The sequence below is a fragment of the Capsaspora owczarzaki genome (assembly GCF_000151315.2).
Source record: "Capsaspora owczarzaki ATCC 30864 unplaced genomic scaffold supercont2.1, whole genome shotgun sequence".
NCBI lineage: Eukaryota > Filasterea > Ministeriida > Capsasporidae > Capsaspora > Capsaspora owczarzaki.
The window spans coordinates 3,529,285-3,542,486 of NW_011887292.1; the positions used below are offsets into that span (position 1 = coordinate 3,529,285).

A 13,202-nucleotide genomic window follows, 5' to 3' on the forward strand; every position below is an offset into this window, starting at 1 on the left:
ACTTGAACGTGGCCATGCTTGTATTTGGAGGGGAGAGAACGGTTTTTGCTGGCACAGCTCGGATTGGGTGGACAACAGTCGATCATGCGGTGGCGGACTCGACGCGCTTGGCTTCGATAGCCTTGACGACATCGCGAGCCGCAACCGGGACCTTGGTGCCTAGAGAGGGGGAAGACAGAGAAGGGAGGGGGGAGAGGGGGGGGAGGAAGTGAGTAACAAGTGAATTGAGCAACCAAAACGGCATCGAAACAAAAACCAACTCGAGAAAAAGCATTGGCATACCCGGGCCAAAGATGGCTGAAACACCAGCTTGGTACAAAAAGTCGTAATCTTGCGGTGGGATGACGCCGCCGCAGATGACGAGAATGTCGGAACGGTTGGCCTTCTTGAGGGCTTCGATCAGCGCAGGGACGAGCGTCTTGTGACCAGCGGCCTGCGAACTGGCGCCGACGACGTGCACATCGGCGTCGATCGCCTGACGTGCGACCTCCTCGGGGGTCTGGAACAGCGGGCCGATATCAACGTCAAAGCCGAGATCAGCAAAACCGGTGGCAATGACCTTGGCCCCACGGTCGTGACCATCCTGGCCCATCTTGGCGACTAGCAAACGAGGGCGACGACCTTCCTTGTTTGCAAACGTCTGTGACAAGCATGGAAGCGCGGTCAGCATCCGGTGAGCGCACACATCCAACTTTGCAGCTGCTGACAATGCTTGCCAACACACACACACACATACCTCGACCAGTTTGATCGTGTCTTCAATCTCCTTGGGATCGCCAAACTCGGACTTGTACGCACCGCTGACCATGCGATCAACGGGACGGTGGCGGCCCCAAATCTTCTCGAGCGCGTACGAAATTTCGCCGACCGAGCAGCGCAAGCGGGCTGCCTTGATGGAGAGATCGAGAACGTTGCCAGTGCCGGTGCGAGCCGCCTCTGTCAGCGCATCCAGAGCAGCCTGGGCCTAGATCGATGAAGCAAAAAGACAAAGCACTCAGTCAGCATTTTGGCGGCAGGGAAAATCACTTTTAGTGAGCTCGTTGTTTGCTTCATTTTGGGGCTTACTTTGGCTGGATCGCGCTTGGCGCGCAGCTCGGCGAGCTTGGCAATCTGCCAAGACGAGTGAAAAGCGATACAAACTGTGAGTTCAACAAAGTCCTCGCCCCATTGCTTCCCGAAATACCAAAAAACAAACACGGCAAACTAGTAAATGTACCTGCGAAGCGCGCACGCGCGAGTTGTCAACAGCAAGGACATCCACGCGCTCCTCTTGCTCCAGACGGTACTTGTTGACACCGACGATAATTTCGCGGTTGGAGTCGATGCGGGCTTGGCGCTTGGCAGCGCTCTCCTCGACGCGGAGCTTGGGCATGCCGCTCTCTACGGCCTTGGCCATGCCTCCAAGGTCTTCAACTTCCCGGATGATGGTAAGAGCAGCGTCGTACACCTGATTCGTCAGCGACTCCATCATGTACGAGCCGCCCCACGGATCGGCAATCTTCGGAATGCCGCTCTCCTCCTGGATGATGATCTGAGTGTTACGAGCAATGCGTGCTGAGAAGACGGTGGGCAGACCGAGCGCCTCGTCCAAGGCGTTGGTGTGCAGCGACTGCGTGCCACCAAAAACGGCCGCCATGGCTTCAATGGTGGTGCGAATGACGTTGTTGTAAGGATCCTGTTCGTCAAGGGCAAAGATGAGACGGGTGGTACTCGCAAGCAAGGGAAGCGAACAAAAAAACACAGCAACAAACACAAAAACCCAAGCCAAGGGGCAGCCAAAAACAAACCTGCTCAGTCAGAGACCAGCCCGAGGTCTGGCAATGCGTGCGAAGCAGCAACGACTTTTCGCTCTTCGGGCTGAACTTTTCCTTGATGAGCTCGGCCCAGAGACGACGGGCAGCGCGCATCTTGGCAATTTCCTGGAGAGATAAACACGCGATGAGAATATGTGTGTGACAACACGCACCAATCACGCAGAACGGTGGAAACAAACCATGTAAAAGTTCATGCCGATGGCCCAGAAGAAGCTCAGACGCGGGGCGAAATCGTCGACGGACATGCCAGCCTTCAGGCCAGTGCGCACGTATTCGATACCGTCGGCAATGGTGAAGGCCATCTCAAGGACTGAGTCGGCACCAGCCTCTTGAATGTGGTAGCCTGAAATAGAGATGGAGTTGTACTTGGGCATGTGCTAGAAGTGTGGATGAAGCGGGGAGGTGAGCGGCAATCTCATGCGAAAAACAAAAGCACACGATACCAGCAAAAGCAATCTCGTTACCTGTGCAGTGTAGCTGAAAATGTCGCCAATGACGCGCATTGAGGGCTCCGGAGGATAGATGAATGTGTTGCGCACCATGAACTCCTTCAGAATGTCGTTTTGAACGGTGCCTTGCAGCAGCTTTTGCTCGACACCCTAGTTGTGGACAACGCGAGTTTGGGTTGGCTCCAATTGTTTCTACCAGTTCACCCACATTCAACAAGAAACAAGACTACCCTACCTGCTCTTCGGCGGCAATGATGTACATGGCAAGCACAGGCAGAACGGCGCCGTTCATGGTCATGGAGACGGACATCTTGTCGAGGGGAATGCCCTGGAACAGAACCTTCATGTCTTCAACAGAGTCGATGGCGACACCCGCCATACCAACGTCACCATAGACACGTGGGTTGTCCGAGTCGTAGCTGCGTATCGCGAAGAGGCGCAAAACAAAACAAAAAAAACCAAACATGGGATTGGGGTGTTAGAAACTGCCAAACGTGCATCACCTGCATCTCCCATTCCCAATGGGTGATGGTTTTGGCATTCAAACACAGACACAACAATGCTCCTCCTCCCCTTCCTCGTCCCATCGACAAGCATGATGATGATGCCATTCATTACCCTCGCTCGATGCGTGGCGAGATCGAACGCAACACTCAAGCCTTGCTGGCCGGCCTTGAGGTTTTTCAGGTAAAACTTGTTACTCTCGTCGAGAAACCAGCATACTGGCGAATGGTCCACGGACGCTGGGTGTACATGGTGGCGTACGGGCCGCGAGTGAACGGGAAGACGCCGGGGACTTCTTCCGGGATGTCGGCCGTGTCGCGCTTTGAGTACATTGGCTTGAGCGTCACGCCCTAGTTGATGTGGATGTTGAGCACGACAAGTTCATTCGAGTGTGTGTGTGAGCGTGAATTGAAATCAAGTGTTCAACTTGTCCTCGTCTCGTTGCTGCATGTTATGCAGTCGTACTAACCTCGGGAGTCTTCCACATGAGCTTGTTCGTGTCGCCCTTGGTCTCCTTCTGCGCCAACTTGTCCCACGTCGGGTGCAGCGGGAGCTGTTCGCGCTGAGCCATCGCCATCGCCGACGTCGAGAGCATTGCCTTGCGACCACCCGCAGTCATTGCCTGTCTCAAGCAAAAAAGCAAAATCACAACAAACGACGATCATTCATGTTGAGTTTTGAGTTTGCGTTGCTTTAAAAAATCAATAGGAAGCAGTGATCATTGTGATGATAATAAAAAAATGAAGAATCATGCTTGCTATCGCTCTGTTGAGCCTTTTTCTTCTGTGTGTGTGTGAGGGAGAGTTGGGGGGGGGGGAAGGGGGGCTGATGATGAATCAAAGTGAACGTGATACACCATTGAGCCACCATTGAGCCAGCATTGAGACAGGATTGAGCCAGCATTGAAGATGGAGAAAGCGTGATCGATGTGTTTTCCAACGGAGCTTCAATGGATGACTCTCTCTCACACACTCTCTGTCTCTCACTCTCAGTCTCAATCTCACTCGCTTAGGGGGATGATTTGAGCCACGGATGGATGGAGGCGAGTGGATGCAGCGTGGCTGACCTCGGAGCGAGCAGCAACAAGCCGCGCAATCGAAGCAGCGACGCCGCGCTGAGCAGAAACACGACCAACGCTCAACATTGACAATGAAAAATGAAAACTGAAAAATGAATGAAAGCGATCAAAGAAAGGCTGAAAACAAATGGAAAATGGGAAATGGGATTGGAACTGGGATTGAAAGCTCGATGCAGTGGAGTTCAACATTGGGATCAATGACTTGTACCTGGTCATCCATGAATATTGAAAGTGATTTTGAAGTGGCTTCTTGTATCACAGAGAGGTGGGGAAAGGGGGATCAGGAGAGCGAACTGAGAAATCGGCTTCATTCAGTCCTTATTGTCTGAGAACATGTCGAGCAGCAGCAGCAGCAGTGTGGACGAGACAGCTCCATCCAGCAGTGGACAACCACAACAGCAACAACAAGATCAAGATCAAGATCAAGATCAAGAACGCTCAGCGATGCTTGCAAGCGGGTTGGCGCAGAGCGTGGCTGCAGCGCGCAGTCAGGCAGAGCTGGTCGATGCGCTGGTCGAAACGCTGATCGAGGTCGTCCAGCTGCCGTCATCGTTGTCCGCATGCATCCTTGAGACTGCTCGGGACATCAAGACGCGGCAGGCGGTGCACTACGTCGCGCTGCGGACTGCCATTGGGAATCACCCAGACCCAGATCAAGCAGCCACTGCCAGTGCCAGTGCCAGTGCTCCGCTGACCATCGACCAGCAGGTAAAGCTGCTCAACGCAGTGCTGGAACAACAAGACTCGAGCAATGGATTGGCGACAATGGCACCTGCAGTCCGTGATGCGCTGGATGGCTTGCTTGACGACGTCGCATCCGCCTCGGTCGCGCTGGCCAACCTGCTCACGCTGAAAGGGATTCAACGTCAGCATGCTCGCGTCCTGCGAATGCTCATCCAGTACGTGCTGCTCAATACGGGTGGGCACTACAATAGCACGACACGCATGCTTGAGCTTGAGCCGGCATTTCTGCAGCAGTACGCTGAGATTGGAGCGCCAGAACAGCCCAACCAGGCCTCCCCGCTGGCGCTCACCATCAACGGCCTGTGTGACGCGAACGTGATCAGCTACCCGTTCAAACGCCACCACCTCGGCAGTCCCCTCGCAATGTTTGAGCGTCTGCAGCACCTCCAGCCCGCCGACCAATGGCGCCGTTTGTCCGGACACGAAGCGCAAATGTTCAAAATCCCAAACCATAATTTCGTCACTGGAAACTTCTTGCCGAGGACTTTTCTCGACGCAATTGGCACGCCGGCAATCATCTCCACGACCAACGCAGACTATGACGCAATGGACGTCATTGCCGACCTCTTTCAAGAGGAGGCCCGCCTTCTAGCGCGGCGTCAAGACCAGCCCATAAGCGCGATGGAGTCGTGGCGCCACTCGCACGAGCGTCTGCAGCTCATCACCAAGCTGCTGGATCGTGAGTACCGGCTCATTGCGCAAGGCGCTCCTGGGGTCCAAGGGTACACGTCACGATCGCTGCGAGAATTTCTGTACGAGAATGTGAAGGAGTGCACCCAGTTCAAGCCGTCACTGGGCGTCGTTCTCATGCGCCACTTTGGCGCAACGCGCGTCCTGGACTTTAGCGCTGGTTGGGGCGACCGCTTGATTGCAGCCATGGCCGCTGGCGTGGCCCGCTACGTCGGAGTCGACCCAAACACGGGCCTGCGCGCGGGTCACGATGCCATGATTGCCGAGCTCGGACCCCATGCTTCTGGCGAGCAAGTGTCCCCGCAGTCCCGCTTCACCATCGTGTACGAGCCCTTCCAGACGGCCCGCCTGCCCGAAGGCGAAATGTTTGACATGGTGTTTACCAGTCCGCCGTTCTTTGATTTCGAGATTTACACGCAGCTGCCAGGCCAGTCTGTGCTTGACCACCCTCGGCAGGATGCCTGGCTGGTGAACTTTCTGTGCCTGTCGCTGGCCAAGGCCTGGTCGCGCTTGGTTGAGAACGGCCACATGCTGATTCATCTGAGCGACGTGTACAAGACCAAAGTGGTCGAGCCGATGAGCCTGTTCATCCAGTCGCACTTGCCTGGCGCAAGGTTTCTCGGCGTGATTGCGTCGCAATCCACGGAAAGTGCCAACAAACCCCGGCCCGTTTGGGCGTGGAAAAAGACGGCCGCCGACCACGGCCGAGTAGCAGACGCCAATCGACTGCTCACCAACAACTTCCGCTCTGTTCATCAACTGATTGAACGCGCCAGGGAGCTCGATCCCTATGTGGTACGTCCAGGAACGAGTTTCTCGAGGCCTCCTCCCGTGACCATTTTCGACCGCGTGAAGCGTGCTCCCGACAATCACGAAGGTGACTCTGCCTCCAAGCGGGGTCGGTTTGATTCTTAGTGGTGGTCAGCACACATGTTTTGTTTGCAGCCCAGCGTTCGTCGATTCTCTCTCGTTGTTTTCACCTATGCTGCATTATGACTATGGTTGTGGATGAAGAAACCTGTGCTCCACTTTACAATAGAGTACTGCACCATCCACATTTTACACTGCTTTGTCCATTTGCTTTGCTTGCTTAGATGCTTAGATGCTATGCTGGCCCAGCCAGTCTAGTCTTTCTTTCATTCATTGTTCGTTTGTTCGCCCGAGATGAGCCGTCGCCGCGTTCTGTGGGCGCCGCCGTCGTCGCTGTCGTCCGCCGCGCCGTCCCATTTTATTGTCGCGCACACTGACATTCGCCTGTACGAGGTCTCGGACGTGACGCGGCCGACGTCGAGCTCGATCTCGGCGCGCTCCGTTTCCGCCCTTCAGCAGCAGCAGCAGCCGCAGCAGTCGCAGCAGTCGCAGATCTCGCTCGTCGGGGTCAACTCGGACTTCCCGCTCATGCGCTGCGCTGCGTGGTGTGAGAGTCCCGATGCGCGCGGCCTGCTCGCGGTCGGCCAGATGAACGGTCACGTCGGATTTGCAACGCTGTCCACTGAGGTAGAAAAAAATGAAACGTTTAGTCATTGCTTCGTATCGAAACAAACCCAGCTTAAAAACCAAACAATTCCCATACTAAACGCTCACTCCCTCAGCTCAGCTCTCTCAGTGTGTGGAGGCTGGGAGATGACTTTGGTGTAATTGAAACGAAAGAGAGAGAGAGTGTGTGTGTGTGTGTGTATTGTGTGGTCTACGAGTCAGATTTGAGCCAGATTTCTGAGGCGCTCAGACTTGTCCTTGTTTTGGCAACAAACAATCCAACTCACTTTTTGTTTAAACCTTGTTTCCTTGTTGTTTCCGTCATGTTTAGACGGATGCTCCGCGGCTGTCTGGATTTCGTGATTTCGAGGCGCGCTATGATCGCGCGTGCAATGCTGTCGCTTGGAATCCCGTCTACACGACCCAGCTGGCGGCGGGTCTCGACCGAGGCCGCACAGATTACTCGCTGCGTGTGTGGGACGTTGCATCCATGATTGCTGCGGCCGCTGTCACGACTTCTGCATCTGCACTCAATCCAGCGGCAACTTACGTCGGTGCGAATCGCTCCGGTCTCCCTTCGTCAGGATCCACGACCAAGTCGACCGCTGCGACTATTGCGGCTCGCGCCGTAGAGAAGCCTCTTGCCGAGACGTGCAACAACGATGCTGTCCAGTCGCTCGCATGGATGGCCACGAGTCCTTCGTGTCTGCTTGTTGGTGGCGGTAGCAAATGGCTGCGTATTTATGATTTCCGAGGTGAGTGCAAGAGCTGTGGTGTATACGTGGACGTTTGCTAGTTGTGATTTGCCGTGTTCGCACTGCCGAATGAATGACGACTCACCCGGCAACTCTGCATTTGTGGTTGCCTTTCTTCCCGTTTTTCGCTCCACCATCCCCCAACTCTGGTCTGCAGCGGATGTCTCGGGCCGCCTGCTCACAACCTCAACAAAGGCCGTGCTTGGAGTAGCCGTGAATCCGTTCAATGCATTCCAGTTTGCCTCGTTCTCTCCTGAGGGTGCTGTGAAGGTGTGGGACAGCCGCCGGTTTACGGACGCCGTGCTCTCCCTCAATGTCGAGCCAAAGAACATTAGCGACTTGCTATGGTGCCCGACACGCTCCGGGCTGCTCTCGTCTGTGAGCGCGAGCTCGTCGGAGGTGTTGCTCTGGGACATCAAGTCCGTCGGCTCCAACGTTGCACTCGCGCTCTCCAACTCGTCTGCGCTTGCCGAGGCAACCGCCTTCTTTGGGGCTGCGACAGCAGAGGCGACCTCAGACTCGTTTTCGGCCGTCACTGTTGCCAAAGCGTGGCGTTTCCAAAACAACACTGCTCCGCTCGCCAGCTTTGCCTGGCACCCGACACAACCCAACAGCCTTCTCACCGTATCCGACAATGCCAATGCCGCCCTCGAGTACAACCGTGTCACCGAGGCAGTGTCGCTTGCCTGGTCACCTCAAGGACCCATCACCTGGGGGGTAAGAGGGGGGGTTGTTTTGTTGCTTTGTTTGTTTGTTGTGTCGGTTTGCTTGTTTGTTTGAGGGTCCTAGGGACACTGACCTCACCGCTGCTTTTGCCCGCTTGTCCTTCCTTCATTAGAATGAAACATCCGTGTATCAGGCAGATTCTTCTTCTGAACCCAAAAGCAACTCGGCGTACACAACGGACGCCTCGTTTGCGATTCGTTCGCGAGCCATTGCAGGATATGGCGTGGATGTATGTCGGATGTTTGTCTGTTTTTGTCGTGGTCAAGCAGCTCGTCGTCTCAATTGCTCTCCTCTCTCCCCACGCCAGATTCTTACCAACCTCGAGTTGCTGTCGCCAACCGACCCGCTTTTGCCCGTCTGGTCGTGGATGCATCACGTCAGTATGTTGTCCAAGAAAGGAAAGGCCCAGGTTGGCAAGCTCGATTTCAGCTTGCAAGGCGTGAAGGCCGTGATGGCTGCCGAGAGCAAGCTTTTTGGTATGGGTGTTCTTTTGTTTGTGATGTTTTGTTTTTCGTTCCAAGGTGAACGACTGCTCACCCCCATGCCCGCTCGTCTATCTTCCTTTCCTTGCCCTGCACACCTTGCAGCTGCCGCTTCCAGCGCACAGGGAGCCAATTCGACAACAATTGCAGCCACTCACGACATGAATTTGAGTTTCCAAGTCTACCATAGCGCCCAACGAAAACTTGCGCTGAAAATTTGCGACTGGGGCTTTGAGCGTGACCGCGACACCCTGGAAAACGCCCTGCGCAAGCTCGAAGGAGAGGATGAGCACGAGCGTGCGTCCGCGATCGCGCTCTTCCATCTTGACATCCGTCGAGCCATCCAATCGCTCAACGCGGGCGCTCAGCGACCCGGTGCTGACTCGAACTTGACATTGGTTGCAATGGCGCTGGCTGGTTATGCCGAAAAGAACGCCTTGTGGAAGGAGATGTGTGGTCACCTCCGCAGCAGGCTGCAGCACCCGTATCTGCGTGCAGCGTTTGCATTTTTGACCGCCGAGCCCGCTGAGTTTTCCGAAGTTCTTGAGGAGCGCGGCGTATCCCTCGCCGATCGCGTTGGCTTTGCGTGCCGATTCCTCAACGATTCTCAGGTTTGTGCAGGCGGGTTTTTGGGGCCGGGGTTTGTGTTTTCTCGTTCTGTGATGCAATCGTGTCTGACCGAGTACCTGTCGCTTGACCCTCTCCGCTCTGTTGCAGCTGACACAATTCGCAACTCGGCTGACCGCACAAGTTACCAAGGAGGGAAATCTCGACGGTTTGGTGCTGACTGGCCTGACCGGCGAAGGCATCGACCTTCTCGAGCAGTATGTGAACATGACGGGCGACGTGCAAACGGCTTGTTTGCTGATGGTCCGCAAGAAGACCACTGATGCTCGCGCTCGGCAGTGGACTGAAAGGTACAGACGATTGTTAAAGGTTGGGCTTTCCGTTCGCGCTCGTTCATCTCACCGCGTTCGGAACAAATCGTCACAGCTACCGAGATCTGCTCGATATGTGGCAGCTCTGGCATGAACGAGCCTTGTTTGATGTCGCGCGCCGTTTGTTTGACGACAGCAACAAGCCTCCTCAGCAGGTCTTTGTGCGCTGCAACATGTGCAACATTTCTGTGTCCCGAAGCATGTTGACAGTTGGTCCTTCCCGCGATCGTCCCGGTGCTGGCGGATCGGGCATGCACGGTGTCACCACTGGCATGACTGCTGGTCCTCCGTCCAAACCCAAGGTGAGGAAGCAAAAGCAGCACTCTTTTGGCTGGGATCTGAGTAGACCTTTGCACTCAATTCTTGGTTCTGGTTTTGCTTTTGTATCTCCAGGTCACAAGCTGCCCTAGTTGTCGAAAAGCACTTCCTCGATGTGCATTGTGTTTAATTCCGCTGGGAACTAGCTCTGCAGCTCCCAGTGTCAGCGATGGTACGTTTTGAGGATTCGATGCGGCGCTTGGTGTCTATCACCGCTGACTCCCTACCCCCTTACCCTTCCGCTTAGACACTGAGTTTGAGAGCAAGAAAAAGGGCGGCGCCTTTGACCAATGGTTTACTTGGTGCCAAACCTGCCGCCATGGGGGTCATGCCAACCACCTGCTCGAATGGTTTGAAACCCACAATTCGTGTCCCGTCACAGGCTGCGAATGCCATTGCCAATCACTCGACCGATCTATTGCCCTTGAGCGAGCGGAACTCCAAGCCACATAATATGTTGAACAACCGACGGCGTGAATGGTCTTTTTTTTTTTTCCTTCCTTTTTGTCTCGGTTTGATTTTGTGTGAGGGGTGGTTTTGTGTGAGCGTTTCCAAAACAAAACAAAAAACTTTTTATGGAACAACCGAAATCAAAACAAACCGAGTCCAGGACAAACAAAAAAAAATCGAGCATGTCAACACCAAATCGACAAGCACATTGTTTTTACAAAATCGAACAACATTGCAGCAAAAACGGAAGCCCGCCAGGCGCTCGTGTGACTGTGCTGGAGGCTGCGGCAGAAGTAGCCAGGCTCGGGGAATGCAGCGCTCGCATCATGTTGACACTTTCACGCGGCATGTACGTGACGGCGGGAATAGTTTTGCCTGCATCACGCATCTCGTCTCGACCAGCCACAATCTGTCGAGCAGCGTCGCTGTTGCGACGCCCTCTCCGGCGCTGCTTGGTCCCACGCGATGATCCAGCGCGGGAGCGAGCAGCCTGATTATCTGCGGCAGCAGATTGAGCGTCCGCCTCTGTTGTCGGGGGTCCGTTCATAATGGGCAGCTTGAGGTAGACACAAATCGGATTGCAGCGATGCGACTCGATAAAGTTGGCAATGGTTCGCTCGTCGGCGGCAATCTCGAGCTCAAGCGCGGCTGCCGCCGGTGCCGATGCCTCCCCGGCTCCTTGCTGGGGCAAATAGGCGTGGGATGCCAGGCAAATGCGGGGATCCGTGTAGGTGTCGCCGACACCCTTGATGTTGCAAATCAACAGTTTGCTGTCCGAAGCCACGTACGAAAAGTGCGAGAAGGCCTGCGGAGTGTTTCGGTCTTGCACCGTTGGTCTGCCTTCCTTGTCATTATGCTTTTGGAAGGACCCACTGAGGAACTGTTCGACGGCGCAGCTGAAGGTTGGAGAGATTGTTGCAACGATGAGCGACCAGACAAAAAATTTCAACCGCATTAACAATTGGCTCACAGTCACGCCAACACTTACATCGGCTTGTCAGAGCGGTCGACCAGCTCGAGCAACCAGGCATCGACAAATGTGACTTTCTTTGGCGGCTGGAACTCGTTGAACTTGTTGGCCCATTCGCGCGCGTACATCTGATCCTCCACCCACCTGTGTGCAAGCCAAAAAAGGGCGGGAAATGCCGGAATCGCAAATAAGAATCTGCAACAAGCAGAGCGACGACATGATGGACAAGCACAAAAACAACGCCCGTACCGAAACAGCAGCTGGCGTGCGGCGTCCGAGTCCAAGCAAATCTTGGCAACATAATTGACGGACGCAACGTCCCTTCCAGGACCCACCTCTTGCAAGTGGAATGCCTTGCGCTCGCCGTGCTTGCCAAGGAGTTCACGCTGCACCTTGACGCGTGTTGGCAACGAAAGCCATGATCGCGTGGAAGCGACAAAGATGTGTTTAACGGCTTTTTCTTCGAGATTGGCCTGGGTAGGAACAGATTGTGCAGCGGTTGGTAAGTTTGGAGTATTAGCGCGAATCGGAAGACCAAGCGAGCGATCATCTTCCCATCCCAAGATTGCGACGAATCATGGAGAAAATCGCGCAAAACAAAGCAGAAACGAAAACGAACTTACCGGCTCCTGAGGCAACAAGTGTCGCGGAAGCGCACGTCGCGGCCCTCCCTTGTAATCGTTATCGGTCACGGAATCTAATCGGATCGGATCAAATAAAGAGGGGGGGTGGTGCGGGACAAGTCGCAAGGATTTAGCATGAACGATCATTTGTTCCATCCATTTTCGCAGCAATCCCCGCCCCCAAAAAACAAAAAGTCAGACAGATCGACAAACCGCACCTTGCAGTTGAGGTCGACGCGATCGCTGTCGATTCGGAACCACTGCGAGCGGCGCTTGGCCGGGCTTGACCACCGCCGAGGTCACGCCGGGCGTCTTCTTGGAGCCGGCCGACGTAGTTCCGGTCAGGCTGTCGACGAGGCTCGTTCGCGCGTGCTTGTACTCGTCGCGCGTCAGCTCGCCACGCTCAAACTGCTCCTTGAGGTGCTTGAACCGCAATGCCAGCTCGCCGACCGCTTCTCCTTGCCCGCCGGCGCTCTGCGCAGCTGCAGATTGCTCGGCGGCCAAAGTGGCCTCAACGGCGGGCTCAGTGACTGCCAGTGCTTCATCCATCGCCGACGCAGCCTCGGCATTGCCAACCTGGTTGTTGCTGTTGCTGCCGTTGCTGCTGCTGTTGCCTGGAGCAGAGTGGTCGGTGCTGCTGCTGCTGCTGCTGCTGCTACTGGCTGCAACACTCGGATCCGACGCAGCGAACTCCGACGCTGGCTGATCCGGCAGTCCGCTCGCCTCGGCCATCCCGGCAGATGCAGTCGTGTCGTGTCGGCCTTCATCGACACGAGCTGCTGCTGTTGTTGTTGCTGCTGCTGCTGCGTCGATCAGCGCGTTGGCTGCTGCTGCGGACTGCTCGTTCCCACGACCATCCATCGCTGCAATCTGGGCTCCCTGAGCAGGAGCACTCAAACCCTCGCTCGGCATCACTGCTGCTGCTGCTGTTGTTGTTGTTGATGCGGACTTCGCTGCCGAGCTGCTGTTTCCAGCATCCGATGGAAGCACATCTTCTTCGTCCTCGTCAAACTCGTCGTCGTTGCTCTCGTCCGGATCGGAATCGTCCGTGTCATCGCCAGCAAGCCATGGTCGTCGCCGCATCTTTGTTGGTGATTTGATGCAATCTGCTGCTAGAATGCTGCTGTTTACGATAGAGTAGGGGTGCTTTAGCTTGTTTGGAAAAAGTAAGAAGAAAAGAAGAAA

General features: G+C 55.2%; 4 protein-coding genes across 4 annotated transcripts; 2 read left to right on the forward strand and 2 right to left on the reverse strand.

Moving 5' to 3' along the window:
- Positions 1–82: 82 nt before the first annotated feature.
- On the reverse strand, positions 83–3,386 carry CAOG_01101 (methylmalonyl Coenzyme A mutase; the record flags this gene model as incomplete). Its single annotated transcript, XM_004365915.2, has 11 exons — positions 83–159; positions 283–640; positions 737–964; positions 1,066–1,110; positions 1,217–1,675; positions 1,788–1,919; positions 1,994–2,191; positions 2,279–2,413; positions 2,499–2,682; positions 2,987–3,117; positions 3,237–3,386. 11 exons carry the CDS (start codon positions 3,384–3,386, stop codon positions 83–85), a joined length of 2,097 nt encoding a protein of 698 aa, XP_004365972.2.
- Positions 3,387–4,172: 786 nt separating this feature from the next.
- Positions 4,173–6,332, forward strand: CAOG_01102 (hypothetical protein). Its single transcript, XM_004365916.2, has one exon. The coding sequence runs from the start codon at positions 4,179–4,181 to the stop codon at positions 6,192–6,194; it is 2,016 nt and encodes a 671-aa protein (XP_004365973.1). The 5' UTR covers positions 4,173–4,178; the 3' UTR covers positions 6,195–6,332.
- Positions 6,333–6,412: 80 nt separating this feature from the next.
- Positions 6,413–10,561, forward strand: CAOG_01103 (WD repeat-containing protein mio-B). Its single transcript, XM_004365917.2, has 10 exons — positions 6,413–6,776; positions 7,087–7,510; positions 7,668–8,227; positions 8,349–8,465; positions 8,544–8,712; positions 8,824–9,329; positions 9,436–9,635; positions 9,712–9,958; positions 10,050–10,146; positions 10,222–10,561. Exons 1-10 carry the CDS (start codon positions 6,444–6,446, stop codon positions 10,425–10,427), a joined length of 2,859 nt encoding a protein of 952 aa, XP_004365974.2. The 5' UTR covers positions 6,413–6,443; the 3' UTR covers positions 10,428–10,561.
- On the reverse strand, positions 10,558–13,196 carry CAOG_01104 (hypothetical protein). The gene is made up of 5 exons (XM_004365918.2): positions 12,236–13,196; positions 12,018–12,091; positions 11,644–11,867; positions 11,413–11,538; positions 10,558–11,320 (listed from the first exon to the last, which is right to left on the reverse strand). Exons 1-5 carry the CDS (start codon positions 13,098–13,100, stop codon positions 10,639–10,641), a joined length of 1,971 nt encoding a protein of 656 aa, XP_004365975.2. The 5' UTR covers positions 13,101–13,196; the 3' UTR covers positions 10,558–10,638.
- Positions 13,197–13,202: the final 6 nt, after the last annotated feature.

Excerpts from the sequence above, each read along its gene's own strand:
- CAOG_01102 (XM_004365916.2), top strand. The coding sequence starts at position 4,179 with ATGTCGAGCAGCAGCAGCAGCAGTGTGGACGAGACAGCTCCATCCAGC.
- CAOG_01103 (XM_004365917.2), top strand. The coding sequence starts at position 6,444 with ATGAGCCGTCGCCGCGTTCTGTGGGCGCCGCCGTCGTCGCTGTCGTCC. Across the intron at positions 8,228-8,348 it reads AAGGACCCATCACCTGGGGG|AATGAAACATCCGTGTATCA; the intron begins GTAAGAGGGGGG and ends TTCCTTCATTAG. Across the intron at positions 9,636-9,711 it reads GCTCGGCAGTGGACTGAAAG|CTACCGAGATCTGCTCGATA; the intron begins GTACAGACGATT and ends AAATCGTCACAG.
- CAOG_01104 (XM_004365918.2), bottom strand. The coding sequence starts at position 13,100 with ATGCGGCGACGACCATGGCTTGCTGGCGATGACACGGACGATTCCGAT. Across the intron at positions 12,092-12,235 it reads GCGTCGACCTCAACTGCAAG|ATTCCGTGACCGATAACGAT; the intron begins GTGCGGTTTGTC and ends CGATCCGATTAG. Across the intron at positions 11,321-11,412 it reads GACCGCTCTGACAAGCCGAT|CTGCGCCGTCGAACAGTTCC; the intron begins GTAAGTGTTGGC and ends TCCAACCTTCAG.